The sequence below is a fragment of the Hypanus sabinus genome, chromosome 3, assembly GCF_030144855.1.
Source record: "Hypanus sabinus isolate sHypSab1 chromosome 3, sHypSab1.hap1, whole genome shotgun sequence".
Taxonomy (NCBI): Eukaryota; Metazoa; Chordata; class Chondrichthyes; order Myliobatiformes; family Dasyatidae; genus Hypanus; species Hypanus sabinus.
Genome location: NC_082708.1, coordinates 152,040,147 through 152,063,756, shown reverse-complemented (window position 1 = coordinate 152,063,756; position 23,610 = coordinate 152,040,147). Strand labels below are relative to the sequence as shown.

The window sequence follows — 23,610 nt, the reverse complement described above, 5'->3', positions numbered from 1 at the left end:
TACAACTCAACCATTGGGTCAATCTCACTCAAGATGTTGAGCTACAATTGGTGACATGTCAACTGAGACTCTAATGCAACTACAAGCAGTGAGGCATATCATGGAGAAGTAATGCAATGAAGGCACTGTAGCGTTTATGTTAATAAACCCAAGGACACCTGGTCAAATAGTTCAATACAAAGCTCGGTTCAGCAGTGATGACTGCGACATTGCAGCTGAAGTCAGATCTGATTCACCATTTCCCCCTAAAAATGGAAAATGGGCACTCTTTTCACATCTGGTGTCTACATGACTCCAGACACACAACGACATTGTCCACTCTTATCAGTCACTTAATTCATGAATAAGCATTAGCAACAAACATATTGGCCCTTCCAGTGGCACTCACATCCGTGAATGAACACATACAGATACGGATGAGAGCGTGACTGAGCATACACACAGAACACAACAACACAGGAGCAGGCCTTTTGGCCCACAATGCTGCATTACACTAATTAAATTTGTAATCAAATATCCAACTAAACTAATCTTCAATGTACACAATGTCCATATCCTTCCATTTCCTGCCCATTCATGTGCCTATCTAAGAGCCTCTTAAACAACTCTGTCATATTTTGCCACCACCACCCCCCACCACCCCCCGCAGGGCATTCCAGGCACTCACCACTCTCTGTGTAAAAGAAACTTGCCTTGCACAACCCCTTAAACTTAACCCCTCTCAGCTTAAATGCATGCCCTTGGGTATTAGACATTTTAACCCTGAGAGGAAGACACCAGCTGTCTACCTATGCTTTTCATAATCTTAAAAACTTCTATCAGGTCACTCTGCACCCCACCACCCCAGCCTCTCCCATGCCAGACAGAAACAACCCAAGTCTGTCAACCTCTCCCTACAGCACAGGCCCACAGAACCAAATAGCATCCTTCTGCACACTCTCCAAAGCTTCAACATCCTTCCTGTAAGCGGCACCCACAATTGAATGTAACACTCTGGGTGTGGTCTAAATAGAGTTTTATAAAGCTGCAACCTAACTTCCTGACGCTTGAACTCAAATTCCTCAACTTACAAAGGCAAGCATGCCATAAGCCTTCTTTACCACCCTTGCACCCCAACATCCCCCTGCACATCAACACTGGTAAGGGTCTTTTCATTAACAGTTTACTGGCCCTTTATATTTGATCTCCCAAAACATTTCGCATTTGGCTGGGCTAATCTCCACCTGCCATTTCTCTGCCCATATCTGCAACTGATCTCTATCCTACTGGATTCTTTGCCAGTCTTCTTATTATCCACAACACCATATATATAAATCAGACATTGCAGAGGTCCCAGAATGGATCTCTGCAGAACGCCACTAGTCATAGACCTCAAGCCAGAACAAGTCCCATCAATAATATCCTCTCTCTTCTATGGGAAAATTTTGAATCCAAATGTCTAATTCACCATGGATTCCATGCACCTTCATTTTCCTGATAAGCCTCCCATGAGGGACCTTGTCACATATTTTAAATCCATGTAGACAATATACACAACACAACCTTCATCAATCATCTTCATTAAATTCTCAAAATTTAGTTAGTAATGCATGACTTGCTCTGCAAAAATCCATGCTGACTAACCCCTAAATCCCTAAATCCATCTGCAGCTTAATGTGAAAAAGACTAAGGAGCTGGTGGTGGACCGGGCTAAGGCACCAGTGACCGCTGTTTCCATCCAAGGGGTCAGTGTGGACATAGTGGAGGATTACAAATACCTGGGGATATGAATGGACAATAAACTGGACTGATCAAAGAACACTAGGGCTGTCTACAAGAAGGGTCAGAGCCATCTCTATTTCCTGAGGAGACTGAGGTCCTTCAACATCTGCCGGACAATGCTGAGGATATTCTATGAGTCTGTGGTGGCCAGTGCTATCATCTTTGCTGCTGTGTGCTGGGGCAGCAGGCTGAGCGTAGCAGACAACAACAGAATCAACAATCTCATTCATTAGGAGAGTAATGTTGTGGGGGTGGAACTGGACTCTCTGACGGTGGTGTCTGAAAAGAGGATGCTGTCCAAGTTGCATGCCATCTTGGACAACATCTCCCATCCACTCCATAATGTACTGGTTAGGCACAGGAGTACGTTCAACCAGAGACTCATTCCACCGAGATGTAACACTGAGTGTCATAGGAAGTCATTCCTGCCTGTGGCCATCAAACTTTACAACTCCTCCCTCAGAGTGTCAGACACCCTGAGCCAATAGTCCTGGACTTATTTCCACTTGGCATGAATAACTTATTATTATTTAATTATCTATGGCTTTATATTGCTATATTTCTTCACTATTCTTGGTTGGTGCGGCTGTAACAAAACCCAATTTCCCTGGGGATCAATAAGGTATGTCTGTCTGTCTGTCTGTAATTATATCCATGGTTATCCAAATGCTCATAAACTCTACCCCTAGGAATCCTCTCCAGTCACTTTCCTACCACTGACATAAGACTTACCGTTCTATAGTTTCCAGGATTACCCTTATTTCCCTTCTTGAAAAATGAAACAGCATTAACTACTCGCCAGTCCTTCAACCTATGCCTATGACCAAAAAAGATGTTCTTTGCCAAGCACCTCTGCTGGCTTTCATAATCGCCTTCTTGAGTTTTTTTCTGGCTCTTTGATAATCAGCAAGGGCTCTGTTTTGCCTCAGTTTCCTAAACCTTACATACACTTGTTTCCTACTTGATTTAATTCACCATCTCTCTTAACATTTAAATTCACGACACCACACTTCTGCCCTATGCCCATATCCAATTATTTCCCCAAAAGCAGAATTTGCATAAAAATGTTTTCAATTAAATCAATGATTGGATTTTACAACCCTCCAAGTCAGAGTATTCCGCGGCCACACCACCCTCGAATGAAGAAATGTCTTCTCATTTCAGTCCTAAATTGCTGTCCTTTATTTTGTCACTATGACCCCTGGCTCTAAACGTCTCAAATCAGAGGAGATATCCCACCCATATTTATGAGCTCACCCTTTATTCGTCTCCTTACAGTACAGACCAAGTATAGTCTGACTAGAAACTTGCAAATAACATCCCAAATCCAGTACTCAACATCCTGACCTAGGAAGGCATATGAAGCAAGAGTGGCAATTGCCTTCTTCACCAACCTGTCTACCTGTGTTCTCATCTTCATGAAAGTCCGTAGTTGTATCCCTAAGTATCTCTACTCTATGAGTCTCCTACTATTTATTGTGTAAGTCCTGCTCTAGTTTAACTCACCAAAGGGCAATATCTCATTCTTGTCCAAGTTGCATTTCATCTGCTAGTCCTTGGCCAATTCTCCAGTTCATCATGATCATGTTGTAACCTTATATAATGTTCTTCACTGTTAGAAAACTCAGTAGTGTTACACTTGAATCCCTCATCCAAATTGTTTATCTATTGTGAATAGTTTGAGGATCAAGCAGTGATCATTGAGGTATTCAACTTGCCACAGCCTGACAATGGAAGATGACCCATCTATTCCTGATGAAGGGTATCAGCCCAAAACATGGACTCTTTATTCCTTTTTGTGATTCTGCCTGACCTGCTGAGTTCCTCCAGCATTTTGTCTGTGTCACTCCATATTTCCAACATTTGCAGAATCCCTTGTGTTTCCCATCTATTCCAGCTGTTTGTCAACAAACTCTCAGTCTAAATAAATGGATTACTTCCAATTCCAGGTGTTTCTAACTTTGTGCAGCAATCTCCGTGGGATCTTAATAACAGCCTTCCAAAATCACGGACTCGCTTTCAACGTCTCTTCATCTCATGTTCTCATTACTTACTGCTTGTGTATTTATTATTATTTCTTTCTGTTTGTATTTTCACAGTCTGTTGTCTTCTGCACTCCGGTTGAACGCCCAAGTTGGACGATCATTCATTGATTCTGTTATGGTTATTATTCTATAGATTTATTGAATATACCCACAAGAAAACAAATCTCAGGGTTGTATACGGTGACATTTATGTACTTCGATAACAAATTTACTTTGAAATACAAATACACCATATCTACTGGTTTCCCGTCACATACTCAAATACTTCATCAGTAGCTGTTGGCTCATATTATGACTTTCCATCACTCCCTTCATAACAGATTTCAGCAATTTCCGTATAATCGATGTTAGACGGTTGTTTTCTCACGCCTTCCTTTCTTAAGTTAAGGATCATGGTACGTAATCATTGTGCACCTAGTTTCTTTGAACAAGTGGTGTCATGTAGGAAGTGAAGCAACAATTCGTGCACAGTAATATCCTTCAACCAGCAGTGACACATTTTGTATTTTGTAATGTCAGCCAAGGATAGAATTTGATTCAAGAATTTGAGAAGAAGCTTCCCCCACCCCCACCCTGATTCGAACAGCGTCCTGGGATATTTCACAAACAGCTGAGGAGACAGATGGGGCCCGCATTAAAAGGGCAGTCCCTAAGACAATGGAGCACTCCCTCAGTAATACATTGGGAGAATCAAGCTGTATTACAGAGTTAAATTATCTGGAGAGCCAAAAATCACCATCCCATGATCTCCCGACTCCGGGAGTGTTCAGACGCTTGACCTTCCAAGAGAAACCCTCCCGGCGGGGGCGAGGCTCAGCACCCTATTTGTGAATATGTTGCGGAAAACAGACTAAACAGAGCCCGCCCTGTACCGTGTGAACTTCGGTGCCCCCAAACCACTGTGCCACTCACCGGGGGGCGTCTGCGTGTGGACTCAAAGGGAAAGAAGAGCAGGAAGTAGATCTGATCATTGCTATAAAGTTACCTGAACGTTGCTGTTTTCTGGTGGCGAACTGTTATGGGCAGGGGAAGCCCGGAGGTGTTTGCAAACACTGCGCCTATTCAGAGACGGTGGGCAAAGCCGATGGCAGCTGCCGCCAGGGGCTGTCGTCGCCTTTGATCCCCCGCCGAACCCCAGATGAGTGACAGCCAGTATCTGTCAATCACTCGCCTTCGCCCCCTGGACGTACAGTCCGTGGCAACTTTTCGCTTCCAGGTTGGTAGCCCCGCGCAATGATAGACAGTCGCTTCCACCAATCGTAACCAGACCTCCCCGCACGGCGTCTGGGCCATACGGATGTAAGGGAAGACGTAGTCTTAAAGCGGCATCCTTCCGAAATCGGAGCAAGAGCAGTACATTCTCTTAAAAGGGCATGCAACTTCCTTGGATTAACAAATGTAATGTAACTCACCAACATGTACCAGCGTTGTTACTGGTTTTAGAGAGGTATGAACCCACTTCAATGAACAGCAGCACTATGTTGTCTTAAAGGGCCTTACATTCCCATAACCAAAAGCAATGCATTTTCCTTCTGAGACACTAACCCACTTAAAATAGCAATGGAAGTGCATTGCCTTGAAGAGCGAAGCATGCTCCTTCCTTGAGTAAAGACATATTCAGCACCCTCCCAGTGCACATACTGGTACCACCTCCTCCTTCACCACCCCCCCCATCTAGTTCCAAATACCACCATCAACGTCTCTCGTAATGGTTACTGTGCTCAACTTATCAGAGTACACACTGGGACTGGTACACATGTTACAGCAGTTGTCTCCTATCATTCCCCTCTCCCGACTTTGCCCCATCCTTTTCTTTCCCTTTTTCCTCTCTCTCTCTCTCTTAGTCTTCATCTATCATTCACCTGCCACTGTCTTCCAACTTCACACCCATTCACCTCCCTTACCTGGTTTAACCTGTGGGGTATCTTTGTTATCTCTGCTGTTCCTTTGGTAGCTTTTGCTTGGGAAAAACTTTACCTTGTGGGTTAAAGCATGCTAACCTGGCAGACTGACTGGGCCACAGCCTCTTTTTCATTCAAGTACGTCTTTATGTTATCAGGGACACAGTTTTTAAATTCTTCAATTAGCATCAACTCCATTAAGGCGTTAATATCCTCATTCGCCCTTTTTGAGGTACACCAACAATCAAAATACACCCTTTATTCATGGGCAAACTCCACATTGGTTTGGTTCCAAGACTTCCTCAAATCTCTGAACTTTTGTCTCTATGCCTCCGGAACCAATTCGTGAACTTTAAGCACAGCATCTTTCACTGTACCATAACTCTTTGACTGTTCAAGGGTCAGGACAGAGTACGCCTGCTGAGCCTTCCCCTTCAACACACTTTGTAACAGGACAGCTCACTGATCCCTCAGCCATTTCCTAAACTGGACCACCTTTTCGAAGTGCAGGTAATACCTAACCACTTCGGCTTCATCAAATGGTGGTCCTAACTTAATTTCTTGGCTGATATTAAATGGTACCACCAGCTCATCACCACTACCTGGCACTTGACCTCCTAGCTATATCCTTGCTGTCCTTTCCAGCTTGAACTGCCTCTGCCTTTCTGCTTCATCAGCCTCGAGCTGTTTTAACTGCAACTCATACTCATACTTCATTTTTGCTGCCTGAAGCTGAACCTCAGCCTCACTAAGTACTTTACCTTCAGCAAACATTTCCAACACATCCCCTTCAAATGTTCCCCTGGATACATAATACTGTACTATTGACGTCTGCACCTGATCCCTCTTCATTCTAGTAGTCACCTTAATTTTTAACTTATGAGCAATTCTCAACAGCACATCCATCTTAGCATCATCCAACACTTCAGGGATTGGTTCTGCCACAAATTTATTAACCTCAAACTCCATTTCTACAGATATGTCACTCAAGCAAATTGGAAGGCGTTTTCCCCAATCAGATCAACTATTCAATCAAGCCCCCAACAATTTTTAGAATGATTCCCACTAATTTGTTCATATCCTGGACAAGCCCCCAATTTGTTACGTACTCCATAATGGGTTAAAAAGGACCAGCAGAAATGGACACACCTGGAGTCTGAGTTGTCTGTTAAAAACACTATTTTATTACTAACTATGTGATAAAAGTAATATAAAACAAAATAAAGGCAAACAGGTTAGCAGAGTATATGCATATATAAGTGAGTAAATAAAGTTCCCAAACTTCTCCCAGCTCAGGTGTTAAATGATACAGTCTTACAATGGAATAGGTATGAATTCAGTTTAGTTCTGGTTATTGAATTGAGTAGGTTGGGGGGGGGGGGAGGGAGAGAGGGGGAGAGGGAGAGAGAGAGAGAGAGAGAGAGAGACAGTGAGGTGTTTTGTCTTCCTAGTGCCAATGCAGTAGAATCTTCCACGCCGTCCTCCTGCTCCCAAAACTTACTAAAGTCACCGACTGTGACCACACAAAAGAGGATGCCGTTTTCACTTTGTAAAGCTATCAACCCAAGGAAGGGTTAAACACACCGATAGCTTTCCACTGGTCACCCCTTTGTCCACTCTATGAGCAAAAACCCCACCTTTGTCGTGGGCACACAAAGCTCAACCAGTGTCAGTTTCATCAGTGTCTTCCGTGTGTCTCTGGTGTGTCTGATTACAAAGCCTGTTGACCGTATATATATTTCACAACTGCTGAAAACCAGGTGTCTATCATATAGCTCTGCCTTGCTATTTCCAAGGCAACTCACAGGCTTTCGTTGCTCTCTCTCTCACTGAATTAGTACACATACTCTCTCTCTTTTTAAAGGAACAGTCCATATTGAATAATCCTTCAGATCTTGTCACACTTTATATACTCTTCAAAGAGTTGAGGCCTTCCCTTGCTGAAGACCTCTTCCAAATCCTTGTAGACGGAAAGGATTTTGATCAGCTTGCTTGTTGCACCTGCTCCCAAACCTCCCTCTGAAGATAACTCCTGAGGCTCCATGAAGTGATTCATCAGACCTCAGAGTCTCCTCCATAAGTTAACTATTTAGTCTTTAGTTGAAACAGAGTCCAAACCCTCATCTACATCCTCAGACAACAGCAACAAGATGCCACAAATGGTAATTGTGTTCCCGGGACTAGGCTCCAAGGGTCAACATTTTGGAACCTTTCTCTGGTGACTGGATCCCTTCTGCTTGGCTGCTAGAATTCCAGAGCTCTCGGGCACCTGCTTGGCTTCCTCCTGAACTAGAGACCCTTTCTCTCTAGTTCCACTGCACCCCTGACTAGACAGGGTTGGGACTCGCATCGTCCTATTGGCTGCAGATGGCTTGCCTGCCCTTGGAAGCAGGACTGGGTCTCCCAAAGGCTTCAGGTTACCCCGAACAAAAGAGTGCCTCCTCATCAGCCGCTGGTCTTGAGAAAGTCTGGGGGTCATAACACTAAGCCGAAGGCATACCTTCTCACAGCAAACGATCGTCCCTTCCTTCCAGTTCACGGATCAGTATTATGTGAGGGGAATTGACGATATTGAAACAAATGTCATCCACATGTTCCTCCATCCTCTTCTGCAAAACCCATACTTACTGAAGGAACTGCTTGGAACCAAGAGGATGACTGTTGAGGGCTGTTGCAAGCATGGGCTGCCTCAAATCCATCAGAGGTATGTTGAGCTGATAGGAGGTCTCCAAGTCCAGGAAATTACCGGCTGCCCCAGAGTTCACAAAGGCACCCATCTCTCATTGTTTCTTAACTCAGGAGACCTCCACCTTCACCGTAGCACCAGAATCAATAGGGCTGGGAGTGATGGCTGCTGCTGTCACAGTTCTCCTGAATCTGGACAGGCTTAGCAGTGACTGCTGCAGCTTCAGACATTTGGCCCGCAAGTGACCTGCTTCCCTGCAGTAATAGCGGCAACTTTCACCCTTGACACTGGGACCTCTCATCGGCAGAGAGTCTTGTGCAGCTGATCTGTGTGGATCTGACCGGATCCTGAGCTGGAGACCATCCAAGGTCAGGAAGTGGAACTGAGTCCAGGCTCAGGTTAACCCTCTTCTATCTCTTGAGGTAGTCCCGCTTTTGCTCCAGCAGGCAATTATCGGCTGGATGGACTGGTCGATTAGAGTCTTCTACTGGCTCTCCCAAAGCAAGGGCATCTTGTAGTTTGCCTCAGAGTCCACATCAGTACAAAGAGACCAAGGCCTCCCCATTCCAGCTCCTCACCTCAGCTGACGTCCAAAATTCAATAACGCAGTCAGCTGCTGACTGACTGCCCTTACATGCCTTCATCAGAGAGTCCAAGACTCTGTTTGCTCTGCCAGGAGATGAAACATCCTCTTCATGACACCCATAAATTCCCCCAATTCCAAGCAAATCTCCCACTTCAGCTCCCAATGCATGATGGTCCAGGCCAGGGCTCTCCCGATCAGGGGAGAGATCGTGAAGGCCGCCTTTCCATGCTCTGTAGGGAATCGGGGTGGCTGGAGTTCTAACACCAATGAACACTGAATGAGGAAGCTGCAGCTAGAGCCCGGGTCAGGAGATGGAGTGACTCCGCAGAGCGACTGTCAGCCTCACCCGAGCAACTCCGGCTTCCTCCCTGCGATAGTTAGCGCATGGCGATCTGGAGGTTGTGTATCGCCGGGCTCTGTACAGAAACTTTCTCGCTGACAAGAGGCTCTGATACCGCACTGGGTCCATGTTAGGCTTAATCGTACTGTGACAAGAGATCTAGGCAAGGACGGTTAGGACCAAAGTACAGGAGTATCCAAGTCTAGAATCGAGACACTGTATGGGACTGAAACAAAGACAGGGATCTAAACTAGATGCTAGTTGTGAATCCAAAGTTGATCTGATGATTGAGCACCAAACCTCAATTCAAGTGCTCTTTAAATATTAAAATCCTGACACTAAAACAAGGCCACCAATTAGCATGGTGGGCTGAATCTTTAAAGGCGCTGTGCCAGCTGTCCATATTCCGGAGAATTGGATCATCTAAACCCCGGAGGGCTGGCATGCTCGGGTGCATGTCATAACAACAGTAAAGGACTCAGACCAATGCATCACAGGCATGTCCCTCCCCAACATCAGTAGTATCTCGACAGAACAGTACCTCAAGAAGGCAACATCAATTATCAAATATTTTCACCAACCAGACCATTACATCTTTCCACAGCTATTACTGGGCAGGAGAAGCCTGAAGTATCACACCATTAGGCACGAGAACTACTTCTCTTCAGTCATTCGATTCTTGAACCAAACTGCACATCCCTAATCACCACCTCAGTAAAGCAGCACTATGGCCACTTTTATCACTTTCACTGTAGTGGTCTTTGCTTTTCATGGTCTAATTCTGTCCTTTCCAGTAAAAATTGTGTATAAATTATTGTTTTCTGGTGAATGCTGTTTACCTGATGCTACGTGCCCATGGCACTGCTTTCCATTGCACTTGTACATACGACAATAAAACTGACTTTTCTTTTCAGCTTTTTGTATAAGTTGGTTTAAGGTGAAGGCGAGAGGATTTAAAGGAGGTTTCAGAAGAATTACTTTTCACCTCAGAGTGCTTGTAATCTGCAGCATGCTAAGGGGATTGTGGAAATAATTAATCTGATATCCTTCAAAAAATATCTGGATGAGCATTTGAATCATCAAGGAGTAGAAGACCAAATGCTGGTAAATTGCATTAGAATAATGGAGTTGATATGGACCTGTTGGCTTGAAGGACCTGCTTCTGTTCTACATAACTCTATGACCCTGCAACTCACTTTCAATAAGCAGGAACAATGTGTTTTCATTAAGGGGCATTGAGTTGGCCCACTTCCCCCTGAAAAGGCATTCTTTCTATTTTGTGGAACGGTGGTTCACTCTCACATATTTTTGTCCCATTTCAAGCAAATCCTAATGCAATTCCAAATTTCTGAAATTCGAGTATGAAAGTATAAAATACCCACAAAATGAACAGGTCAAGTAGAACCTATGAGAGTGGGGAAAAAATCACTGAGTTTTCAAATGAATAGTTTTTGTTAACTCTGATCTTCCCTTCACAGAATGCAGAGACAACAAATAGTCCAAGAGATCTTTCATCTTGCTTTGTTACCATCAGGTTAAATTTCTTAAATTTGCAGTTCTGGTCTCCTACTTACAGAAAAGATTTCAATAAGATCAAAAGAGTGCAGAGAAAATTTGCAAGAAAGTTGCTGAGACTTGAGGACCTGAGCTAGAGGGGAAGGTTGAATAGGTTAGGACTTTATTCCCTGTGGGAGAATGAGGGGAGTTTTGATACACCAAATTATGAGTGGTATAGATAGGATAAATACAAACAGTTTTTTTTACCAACTAAGGGAAAACAATGGGTGCAATTAGAACTAGAGGTCATGGGTTAAAGTTGAAAGGGGAAATGCTAAAGGGAACATAAGGAAGAACTTAATCACTCAGAGGATGTTGTGAGTGTGGAAAGAGCTGCCAATGGAAGTGGTGCATGCGTGTTTTATTTCAACATTTAAGTAAAATTTGGATAGATACAGGGATGGAAGGGTTAAGGAAAGCTATGATCCAGGTGCTAGTCAGTGGGACCAGAATAGTTCTGCACAGGCTGGATTGACTGAAGGGAGGAGCTAAAGATGGCGCCAGAGGTTTTTGTGGACCTGGATGACATCTTTCAGTTAATCTGCAAAACAGTTTAATTTCTTCTCTTCTCATGTCTCTTTTTTTGTCAGGGTCTGGTCCGGAATCCACGTTCCGGGTTTTGATCCGATCCGAGGGCTCCGGACTCCGGGTCCTGCAGTTGTCCCTCCCATCACCCGTGATCTAGTTAGGACCCTCCCAGCTCAAGAAAGCACACCTGTAACTCATTGAGCTGCAGATATTTATAAGGGGCCTTAGGACTGGGACCAGGCGGTTGGTCGTTTTGTTCTGTTTCTCTGCTGGCTCTGAACTCTTCTCTGCATTTTGTTATCCTGCCCAGGCTCAGATCTTCTCTTCATCATGCTTCTCTGCCCCGTACCAGTACTGCCAGGTTGATTCGCTCCCCCACCTTTCTTCCCAGGCACTGGTCCCGCTTCTCCGCTCATTTGTTTTGTTCGCGCGGTCGTGCTGTCTGCCGGCCATTCCCGATTTTCCCGTTATCATGACTGTTGTGTTGGTCACCCTGGACCTATGCCCGTTCCTACCGCTTACCTCTATTGGGCAGGTCCGGCCGACCTGCTGCTGCCCGGTGGTGGTTCTGCCCGCTCCTATCCCTTGTCTCCATTGGGCAGGTCCGGCCAACCTGCCACTGCCCGGTGGTGGTTCTGCCCGCTCCTATCCCTTGCCTCCATTGGGCAGGTCCAGCCGACCTGCCGCTGCCCAGTGGGGGTTCTGCTCTGTCCTCCTCTTCCGCCCGAACCCGGGGATTGTGCCCCGCACCCGCCTAGGGGTCCTTGTCATGCCCAGGCCTCTGGTGTTTCTGCCTGGGAGGCGGCCCATCCAGGACATATGCGGCCCACCCAGAGAAGGCTCCCTTCTGCCTGAACTCTGGGATCGTGCCCAGGCCTCCGGTGTTTCCGCCTGGGAGGCGGCCCTTCCTGGGATATATGCGGCCCGCCCAGGGAAGGCTCTCTGCCAGCCTATCTAGCCACCTAGACCTGCCTGCCTGCCTGCCTGAACCCCGGGGACCAGCCTACCTGCCTGCCTGAACCCCAGGGACCTGCCTACCTGCCTGAACCCTGGGGACCTGTCTACCTGCCTCCCTAAACCCCAGGGACCTGCCTACCTGCCTGCCTGAACCCCGGGGACCTGCCTACCTACCTGCCTGAACCCCGGGGACCTGCCTACCTGCCTGCCTGAACCGCGGGGACCTGCCTACCTACCTGCCTGAACCCCGGGGACCTGCCTACCTACCTGCCTGAACCCCGGGGACCTGCCTACCTACCTGCCTGAACCCCGGGGACCTGCCTACCTACCTGCCTGAACCCCGGGGACCTGCCTACCTACCTGCCTGAACCCCGGGGACCTGCCTACCTACCTCCCTGAACCCCGGGGACCTGCCTACCTACCTCCCTGAACCCCAGGGACCTGTCTACCTGCCTGCCTGAACCCCGGGGACCTGTCTACCTGCCTCCCTGAACCCCAGGGACCTGTCTGCCTGCCTGAACCCCGGGGACCTGTCTACCTACCTGCCTGAACCCCGGGAACCTGTCTACCTGCCTGCCTGAACCCCGGGGACCTGTCTACCTGCCTGCCTGAACCCCGGGGACCTGTCTACCTACCTGCCTGAACCCCGGGGACCTGTCTACCTGCCTCCCTGAACCCCGGGGACCTGTCTACCTGCCTCCCTGAACCCCGGGGACCTGTCTACCTGCCTGCCTGAACCCCGGGGACCTGTCTACCTACCTGCCTGAACCCCGGGGACCTGTCTACCTGCCTCCCTGAACCCCGGGGACCTGTCTACCTGCCTCCCTGAACCCCGGGGACCTGTCTACCTGCCTGCCTGAACCCCGGGGACCTGTCTACCTACCTCCCTGAACCCCGGGGACCTGCCTGCCTGAACCCCGGGGACCTGTCTACCTGCCTGAACCCCGGGGACCTGTCTACCTGCCTGCCTGAACCCCGGGGACCTGTCTACCTGCCTCCCTGAACCCCGGGGACCTGCCTGCCTGCCTCCCTGAACCCCGGGGACCTGTCTACCTACCTCCCTGAACCCCGGGGACCTGTCTACCTGCCTGCCTGAACCCCGGGGACCTGTCTACCTGCCTGCCTGAACCCCGGGGACCTGTCTACCTGCCTGTCTGAACCACGGGAGCCTGTCTACCTGAACTCAAACTCCGGGAGCCCGCTCCGCTCTGCCTGCCCGAACTCCGGGAGCCCGCTCCGCTCTGCCTGCCCGAACTCCGGGAGCCCGCTCCGCTCTGCCTGCCCGAACTCCGGGAGCCCGCTCCGCTCTGCCTGCCCGAACTCCGGGAGCCCGCTCCGCTCTGCCTGCCCGAACTCCGGGAGCCCGCTCCGCTCTGCCTGCCCGAACTCCGGGAGCCCGCTCCGCTCTGCCTGCCCGAACTCCGGGAGCCCGCTCCGCTCTGCCTGCCCGAACTCCGGGAGCCCGCTCCGCTCTGCCTGCCCGAACTCCGGGAGCCCGCTCCGCTCTGCCTGCCCGAACTCCGGGAGCCCGCTCCGCTCTGCCTGCCCGAACTCCGGGAGCCCGCTCCGCTCTGCCTGCCCGAACTCCGGGAGCCCGCTCCGCTCTGCCTGCCTGACACTCTATCTACCTGAACCCCAGCTCTACCCTTAAATGCCAAGGCATCCCCATCCTGCCCTCCCCCTAGTACTTCAGTGTCTGCGTCCTGCGTTTGGGTCCATCCGGCCGCGTTCCTGACATTTTTACCTTTTCAAAGTGGCTGGGGTCCTGTTGGAGTCCGTGATCTGCAGCTGCACTCAAACTGCAATTCTTCCCGAGCGGTGGGTTTTCGCTTTCAGAATGCGCCCAACAGCCTGGTGTTTTGGTCTTTCCAGGTAAGGCCTGGAAGATGTGCAGCCCTGTGGACAGTCTGATTCCTCGTTGAAGTTGCCAGCGGAGGTGTTGCAGGAGATTGAAACATCGAGACAGCAGTGTATGCTGCTGTTGAAAGAAGGCCCCTCCACTTGGGCGATCTCTTTCCCTTTCTTGGTGTTGAGTGAGGGTCTGCTGGTCCTTGAATTGGGGGAACTCGAATAAGGGACCCTGCAGAAACAGTGAGCCATTGGTTTCCTTTCTTGTCAGTTGCAGGAGCAATATCTCTCTCCCTCACTAGTGAAAGAAAGAGCCTGTCTGAGATGTTGAAGGGTTGGGACACTTAGTAGTTTTTGATGGACTCTAGATCATGGTGTCTGGGAGCTTTGCTGTTGCTTCTAGGGTGGGTGGTGAGGGTTTATGCCTTTGTTGCTGCTTGTGCGTGGGAGGGGGTTGGGAGACTTTGGGATTCTAACATTTTTGGTCATTCATTCTTCAGGGATTTTCTTCTGTTTCATGGATATCTGTGAAGAGAAAAGATTTCAGATTGTATACTGTATATATTCTCTGTTATTAAATTGAACTATTAAACCAAAAGACCAAGCCACTAACTAGAGTCGCCATTTATTCTTGCCACACTGCATCAGAATACGCAGATCCCCGATCGGCCTGTACGGCCTAATGAGGACCCACCAATAGACAACCCCTAAAGGCCAATTTATATTTCTGTATTGAATCTACGCCGTAGGTATGGCGTAGCCACGTACCCTACGCTGTAGCCTGACGCGCACCTCCCCAAAAATGTAACTATGCGTCACGGCGACACAGACCACAACAACTGTGATTGGTCCGCTTGGTAGCATCACATTTCCTCCTACGCATTTCCGGTTTCTGAACGATGAACCAAATCGTCAAATCTACCTGCTGACATCCAAAAATATTTCAAATGCATTTCCTTGTCCATGTCTCTCAGTGGCCGGACAAGCACAGAAAATTCACCCTTCTTCTGCCTCAATCTGTTCACCATCACCTCCGACATCTTCTCTCTTTTCTGTGTTGGAGTAATTTCAATAAAAGTACTCTTATTCAACAGTTATTAGCTCCAACTCCAACATGATGCGCTCAGTTTCAGTCACCATTGTTTGAAGTACACAAAGAAACTCAACACAGTGGCATAGAAACCCCACTGCCAACTAGCCAACAGAGTGACACAGATACACCAACGTACAAGTATAAATACTCTCAACAGTGTAAATACTCACAACAAGTGGCCACTTGCATAGGGTACGGCGTAGAGCCAACACAGAAGTATAAATCAGCCTTTAGGACACCATCAGACTCAATTCAAGTGATCACACGCACTTACTTTTTGCATAAACAGGATTGCTTGTGGACCAGTACCTGACAGAAGTTTTATCAAACAGCGGCTTTAGAATCATAACTCTTGCAAATCCTAATTCCTCAAAATGTCTCAAACAGCTCTTATATTTCTCCAATACCTTTAGACCAGACCCAAAAGATGCAAGTTCCTTTCAAGAAATGATTATACTGAAACAATCATAATTTTCTGATGTAATGTCTATGGGAATTCTTTGCTGATTAAAAATGAATTTATCTTCTCAAAATGTCATTTGATTTTCTGGTACACAAAATAAAAGCTGAGTTTATTGTCATATGCACAAGTGCAACGAAAAACTTACCTGCAGCAGTATCACAGGCACATGGCATCCTTAAAGCAGCATTGACAAGAAAACCATAAGCATAAATTATATATAGCTTTTCCAAAAAAAGAACAGTTGCACTAGTCATAGTGTTGTAAAACTCTAATGATTAGGGTTATGCCAGTTGGCTCAAGAATCAATTGGCTAAAAGGAAGTCACTGTTCCTGAACCCGGTGGTGTGGGACTTCAGGCCTCTGTGTCTCCTGCTGGATGGGAGCTGAGAGAAAATGGAATGAATGTTGCCTTTATCCATGAAGTAAGACTTGCACACCTTTTCTTCATCTCTCTCTCCCTCTCTCTCTCTCTCTCTCTCTCTCTCTCTCTCTCTCTCTCTCTCTCCTCTCCCTCTCCCTCTCCCTCTGCCTCTCCCTCTCCCTCTCCCTCTCCCTCTCCAATGGGTGTAACTACACACACAGACCCTCACTGATCACTCAGATTTTAGTTCAAATTGAATTTGTTATCAAAGTACATATATGTTGCCATATACTGGCCAGAGATTCATTTTCTTGCAGCCATTCACAGTGGAACAAAGAAACAGAATAGAATCAATGACAAACTACACACAAAGACTGACCAGCAACTAACGTGCAAAAGACAAACCACAAATACAAAATCAAGGATCGAGTTGCACTCTCGTCCTTTCCTTTCCTCTCTGCTGTCATGCTGCAGATGCTACAGCTCCTACTATCCTCTGAGATGTGAACAATACTACAACACTGTTGAAAACAGAATCAAAGTCAAAATTAAGTTTATTGCCAACTGTACAAGTACAGGTATGCACAGATTCAATGAAAAACTTACAGCAGCAACACGGGGAAAGAGCATCAAATAAACAATATTCTTGAGAAAACAGAGTAAATATGAACACCATTTGTACAAGAGATAACACAAATGTCGATTTTAGTACGGAAGGTGTTCTTCCTTGCACTCCACCTGGCCTTTTTCACATTTTGCCATATCAGCATTTTGACCACCTTTCAAATACATACATCCTACGTGTTCCAAAGTGCCACAAAATATTCCGCACAGCACAGAGAAGGCCTGCATAAGCAGCAGAAGGAACACACCAGTAACTATCTATCCACCCCATTACGCTCATCTGTGGAAGAGGCTGCAGCTCCTCTCGTGGTCAACTTAGCACCCAGTATCAAAGCAACTCCATAACTCCCTGAAAGTGGCACCACCAGAAGATAAGATGGTAAAGAACTTGTTTGGCATGCTTGTTTTTTTTTTTAGTCAGGACAATGAGTATGTTAAAACTCTGGTTGGGCCACATCCGGAAACACGGTGTGCAGTTCTGGTGACCTCACTGCAGGATGGATGTGGAGGCTTTGGAGGGAATACAGAAGGGGCTTACCTGGCTGTTGCCTTGATTGGAGGGTATCAGTGATAAGGAGAGTTTGGTTGGTCTCTGGAGCATCAGACTCTGAGGAGGTGACCAGATAGAAATGTATATAAGTGTGAATGTCATAGATAGGGTAGATGCAGTCCTTTCCCAGAAATAACCCTCAAATACTAGAGCATGTAGGATTAAGGTGAAAGGGGGAAGTTTAATGGAGGTTTGCAAGGTTTTACTGCTGGGTGTCTAGAATACACTGCTCGGGGCAGTGGCGGAATTAAATATGATTGTTGCATTTAAAAGGCATTTAGATAGATACATGAACAGCCAAGTATAGAAGGATATTGACCATGTGCGGGCGGATGAGATTAGTTTAGATTGGCATCATGGTCAGCACAGACATGAAGGGCTGAATTACCTACTGCCATACTAAACACAAGAGATTCTCTAGATAAATCAGAGTAACACATACAAAATGCTGGCAGGGTCTAGCAACCAGGGGTCCATTGACCCCTTGGTTAATGGTAAGGGTCCATGGCATAAAAAAGGTTGGGAACCAGAAATCAGTAGGTCAGACCTCTGAGAAATAAACAGTCGATGCATCGAACAGAGAACCTTCACCAGGACATGTCCGGTGCTGTACTATGTTCAAGTCATCTCAGCTCTAAGTAGCGCATCCTGAAATTGTGAAATATAAAATGGTCTCAGATTGTCCCAAATGAATTTACTTGATGGATAATTACTGACCAGTTTTGGAGGCCTCTTGCCTCATCCTTACTTTAATTGCTCCACCACTGGAGACTGTGGTCTCAGCTGAGAAATCGCCAAGCAATGCACTAACTGTCAGTAATTACCCCTTCCCCTCTCGTTTTCCATTCATTCTGGTTACCCTCTCACCCATTCTCCACCTCACCCTTCTCCTGACCTGCTCATCCCCCCTCTCTCGGGTTCACCTCCTTTATTCCTTGATCCACTGTCCTATCCCTTATCTCTTACAACTATCACCTTCGTGCTTCTTTCATTAACCCTCCCCGACCCCCACCTTACCTCTCACCTGTCTTCTTTTCCTTTCCATTCCCGATGAAGTTCCTCATAACTGCTGCTGGCTGATCTTCCTCCAGCGTCCTGTATGTGCTGCCCTGCTCCCTCCTTCAACGTACTCCTTGAGAATTAGACCAAGTCCCTGGCGTTCTTTCAACTTGGACCGTTGCTTTGGGATGTTTCGTCACGTCATTGAGAGTTGCTGTTGACATAAAGAAGGCGGAGACGCAGACTTATCTATGATAAGAAGAGAAGCTATCCACTGTTGCCTCTATCTCCGCCTAACAGAGATACCCGACGGACGTTAGCAGAGAATGGAACATACGAAGATGTTCTGTTGGGGAGATGGTGTGGCCGTCCAAGTAGCCCTGTCGGACAGTGGGGAACAGGGACCGCGAGAGATCGAATTTCTGCGGGACCGGCCGGTGAAAGAGGTCTCATGCGGGGCAGAGCACTCGGTGTTCCTGCTGACAGACGGTACCGTGTATACCTGTGGCCAGAACGAAAGCGGGCAGCTCGGAAGGAGAACGGGCCAATCTGCCTTAGGTAAGCATTCAGACTGAACCCTGCGCGAAATTTCACGCTGGACCGTGAGACCAGAGACCCTGAGATCACAATGGAATTTTAACCAGTTTCAATACCAATACCTTCCTAACTTAAATTTCTCCCCTCCTCAGTTGTGAGGAAGAATCGCAGTCCGAACCCTTTCTGTTGCTCCGTTCACAGATGCTGTCTGACTTACTGTGTGTTTCCAGCAATTTTTTTGTTTTTTTTTAGATTTCCGGCATCAATTTTTCCGATTTTCAACATCTTTCCGAGGTGCAGTCTCCCGGTATAACCCAGAGATAAATAAATTTAACAATAATTTAAGTTCATGACAATTAATGCAAAATAAAGAACAATGTTTAGTAATTTAATGTATCCATTTTAATTATGCTCCGTACCCAGCCTGAAGGTACGATGAAAAGTAGTTTCGTTTCCCCGCTTCTCTCACAGCGGTTTCTTTTAGGATAGTTTCGTTTTCTCTCCAGCGTCAGCGGGATGTAGAAAACGTCAGTCACAGTGCTTGTTTGGAGTGGAATAACTGTACCATGCACTGACATCCGGTTCACCAAGATGACCCGCGGACTGTCCCGCCCTATCAAATGCCATCAGACTCTCTCCTCTATCTCCACGGACAGCATACACACTCAACATCTCCTCCCAGTTAGCCTCATCTTTTCCCGGTGTTCAGCTGCAAATTCAAGTTGAGTTGAAATCACAAATACTGTGAGGCAGAGGTACAACAAAATACTTGCGTACCAGCATCACAGGCACATCGATACAGAAAAAAATATTTACCTAAATTAGACAGCAAAGACAAAGGGGAAAATTTCAACTCAAGACATTAATGCAATGCAAGAGACACCATCAGAAACACAAGATTCTGCAGATACTGGAAATCCAGAGTAACACACAAAATGCTGCAGGAACTCAGCAGGTGAGGCAGCATCTACAGTATGGAGAGGAATAAGCAATGGACATTTGAGACTGAGATCATTGGCAGAAAGGGTGGGGGTGGGGGAACCCGGGAAAGGAATGAGGATGAAGCCAGGTTAAGAAGGTGGGGCAGGGAGAGGAGTACAAACAACGTGGCAAGAAATAGGTGAAACCAAATGACGGGGAAGATTGGGGAGAGGATGGTAAGAACCTGGGAAGTGATAGGTGGATTAGGTGTTGGCCTGAAGAAGAAGGAATCTAATAGGAGTGGAGAGTGGACTATGGGAGAAAGGCAAGGAGAAAGAGCACGAGAGGGAGGTGATGGGCAGGTGAGGAGAAGAGAAGGAGTAAGAGGAGATCCAGAATTGGGATTGGAAAATTCAGAAGGGGAAAGGGGGAGAAGTCAATGTAAGTTAGAAAAACTGATGTTTATGCTAAGGTTGGAGAGTACCCAAAGGGAATATGAGGTGTTCCTCCTCCAACCTGAGAGTGGCCTCATCATGGCAGCTGTCTGTAGTGGCCCATTGTTCATATTGGGTTTAAGAAGCTGATGTTGTAGAAAAGTAACTCCCTGAACTTGGTGCTGTGGTTTTCTCTCTTTAGTGAGTAAACATCTTGTTCTGCCAGTACTGGCCTACTTCACCCAATACTTCAGTCTTCACACCAATGACAAAGTACATGTTTAACCTTGATGGAAGCAGTAGGTACTCTCCTACTCTCCATCAGGTGCACATTAGGTACTCTCCTGCAGAAAAGGTTTCACTGTAAACAGCATCATCACATTTTTTTTTTCATTTGTAGCACCCTGGGAAAAGTTTCACTGATAACGTAACAGTCTTTCTGTAGAAGCCGACACAGTGGAGAGATTGTGATTTAATGGAGCCAGACGACAAGCTCGACTAGGATCAGTGAATTGAGCTCCAACTGGTGCACTTTGACTGTTTAATTATAATGGACCCTTTCTGCTTTTTCTTTCTTTACTAACTCATTAGTTAGGATTCACAAATATAATTCCTTTAATCAGATGCAGTGTGCTGTCTGTTGTTTCTTGGCACTGAGTTGTAACAGGGCTGCAAATTACACAACATCCACACAAACCAGGGTTTGGAGTGGGAGGGCCATCCAAATCTCATGGGTTTGGTGAGACTAGACTTACCCAACCAAGGAAACCAGCGGGGTTTCATCTGTGAGGGTATCGTTCGGGATTGATTTTGTTAGATACTGTGTGATTGCCCTGGGCATTGATCTGGTGGGTTGTGTTTTTAACCCTGTGTTAAACTATTGTCCGAAAAAGTGATTAAGATACGTGGTTATGGGTCCCACGAGTAATGGACAGGCAGGAGCCTCCCAGTTAGACAGGAAAGAACCCAGGGAGTGTCTGAAGTTGAAGAAGTCTATGATAGGGTAAGGAGGTCCCAAAGAGTCAAGAGAACCACACCACCCCCCAAAGACAGATGTCTTTATTGTACCCAGGGAACAGAGTGTGGCACCTATCCCCTTGTTGACTGCCATTTATACCTGGGTTGGACTTTGTGCTTTGTTTGAAGTGGTGACAAATTATCTCAACGTCGTGAGTATATGACTAATTTTGGTGAGGGGAGAGTGTAACATATTGGGAAAGGTTTCACTGCTAAAGTAATGGTCTTTCTGTAGAAGCAGGTTTGGTTTATAGTGAGAGATAACAGATGCTTTGGAATGTGAGGTGGGTCTTTTGTTCGGTGTGAGATGAAGACTGAAGATGCTGGAGAACCGGTCATAGGATATGACCCAGTGGGGAGTGTGCCTTCCCTAGATTTGTGCAGCCAAGGAAACCAGCAGGGTTTCACTTTTTAAAAGAATGAATGGGAGATCTAACAATTTGTGTAGAAAGTGTGAGTCTACATAAGTGGATTGGCCTGCCCTGAGAGGCAATGAAAGCAGATAATATGGAATTAATTAAATCTCTGGATTTGTTAACCATTTGTCTCAAGAGTACTGCCAACTAAGCCACAGCTAACACAGAATTGACTTAGAGAAAGTTTCCATTGTTGGGAAGGCAGCAAACAGGTCTGAAATTTGAAATTAGTCTATTTCCTGGTACATTGATTTCAAATTATATCTGCTTTTTTTTTTGTTGTTTGCTCTGGAGTCAGTGAATTTTCACAGTGTATGATTGTCACAGCCACAGATTCGACAGCGCAGTCAATACGGCAAATGTGCTTGTGAATATGCACATGTCAGCTAATTCTTATTTCATGATAGTATTTAACTCCATACTTGTTGTAGTGCTTGTCGAGACTTGGACATGACACAGCAATACTTCACTGCCTGCTTGTATTAGGCCTTGACTGAGAAATTGAACTGTCGAGTCAACTGACTCTGAAAACTAGCGGTATTTGTTTTATATTTGGCTGTTCTTTCCATCTGCAGTATCGGCTTCATTTTCCATTTGAGAGTTTTCGTTAACGGCCCTGTTTGGCCTAGCATTTATTGTTTTCATTTCCCCTTAACATTGTTCGCATTAAAGTCTGTGAACTATCAACCTGCTTCATTGTCTCTCATTTTGCACTTGAGGCCTTATCCGAACCTGGTGACAATAATATTTGCACATTTTGTTTATTTCACAGATCTGATCACTTCTCTGACTACAACAACAATTGTCAATGTGGCCTGTGGAAAGCACCATACATTGGCTCTTTGTGAAGATGGATCTGTCTTTGCCTGGGGTGCTGGAACCTATGGTCAACTGGGGAGAGAGAACTACCTGGTTGTTCCTCAACCAAGGTATTGACTCTAGTACCAAATGCAATGTGAATGGCTCTTGCTACCTGCAAACGAAATGGCCTAGATGGCCTTTTGTCGTGTGTTGTCACTTTACACCAATTAAATATTTCCCTTATTGTATCCATAGTTCTTTAGATATCCTAAGTACCTACATTACCACATCAGTTCAAGTATTTTATTCAAAGTAGGACTGTCAAATCTGCATATTCTAGCACTGGTTAATAATGCTAGTGCAATTTTATAAATCAACCATCAGCAGTGGATAATACTTCCTCTGTGAAGCTTGGTGATATCAAGTTAATACTGGATGGTGAATCCTGAGTCACTGCCAGTCTTCCTATATTGAGGCTAACTTTTCCAAGTTGTTTCACAGTCACGGGGATCATTGCCAAAAGTGGCAGTCGGGGGAAAGCACTATTTCAGTATTTAAATTCAGTCTCTGATGATTTGCTCAGGGAATAAACTGGGGTCCCTTGGATATCACAAAAAAATTATTCGTATGCAGGCTAGTAGAATTTCTGACAAAAGCTATGATTAATGGATCCAATGTATGTTTAATGAGAGATGGAGAATGTGGTCAGTGTAGCATGCTTGGGAGGCACAGATAATTTTGTGACTGATGTATCCTGAGGTTTCTGTTTTTGGCATTTCCTTACATTACGTCTGCATGTGTTGCAGTCTCATTAATAGTGGATTGTCAGACAGCCAATATCATTAGTAAATAAAATTGTTAAATTGGTTCCTTATTATCATGCGTACCAAGGTATGGTGAAAACTTACTTTTGCATACCATTCACGCAGGTAATTTCATCACATCAGTACATTGAGGTTGTACAGGGAAAAGCAATGTCAATGTCGAATAAAGTGCTACAGTTACAAAGAATGTGCAGTGTAGGTGGACAATAAGGTGCAAGGTCATAATGAGATAAACTGCTAGAAGTCTATCTTATATAAGAGATCTGCTCAATAGTTTTATAACATAGGACAGAAGGTCTCCTTGAGTTGGATGCATACTGTTATATCTTCTTTCTGTTGGAAGGGTGATGAAGAAAGAATA

General features: G+C 46.2%; 2 protein-coding genes across 3 annotated transcripts in view; one reads left to right on the top strand and one right to left on the bottom strand.

Annotated features, from left to right (window-relative positions):
* The window catches only part of LOC132391786 (probable E3 ubiquitin-protein ligase HERC3), a 95,080-nt gene extending 90,039 nt beyond the window's left edge, over nt 1–5,041 (bottom strand). For both annotated transcript variants that reach the window (XM_059965398.1, XM_059965399.1), the window contains exon 1: nt 4,792–5,041. The gene's annotated coding sequence lies outside the window, so the exon portion shown is untranslated. The remainder of the gene's footprint in view (nt 1–4,791) is intronic.
* A 13,496-nt stretch (nt 5,042–18,537) lies between these two features.
* The window catches only part of LOC132390939 (uncharacterized), a 122,799-nt gene continuing 117,726 nt past the window's right edge, over nt 18,538–23,610 (top strand). The window contains exons 1-2 of the mRNA XM_059963474.1: nt 18,538–18,857; nt 22,397–22,553. Of these exons, the coding sequence (XP_059819457.1) occupies nt 18,626–18,857; nt 22,397–22,553 (389 nt within the window). The 5' untranslated portion in view covers nt 18,538–18,625. The remainder of the gene's footprint in view (nt 18,858–22,396; nt 22,554–23,610) is intronic.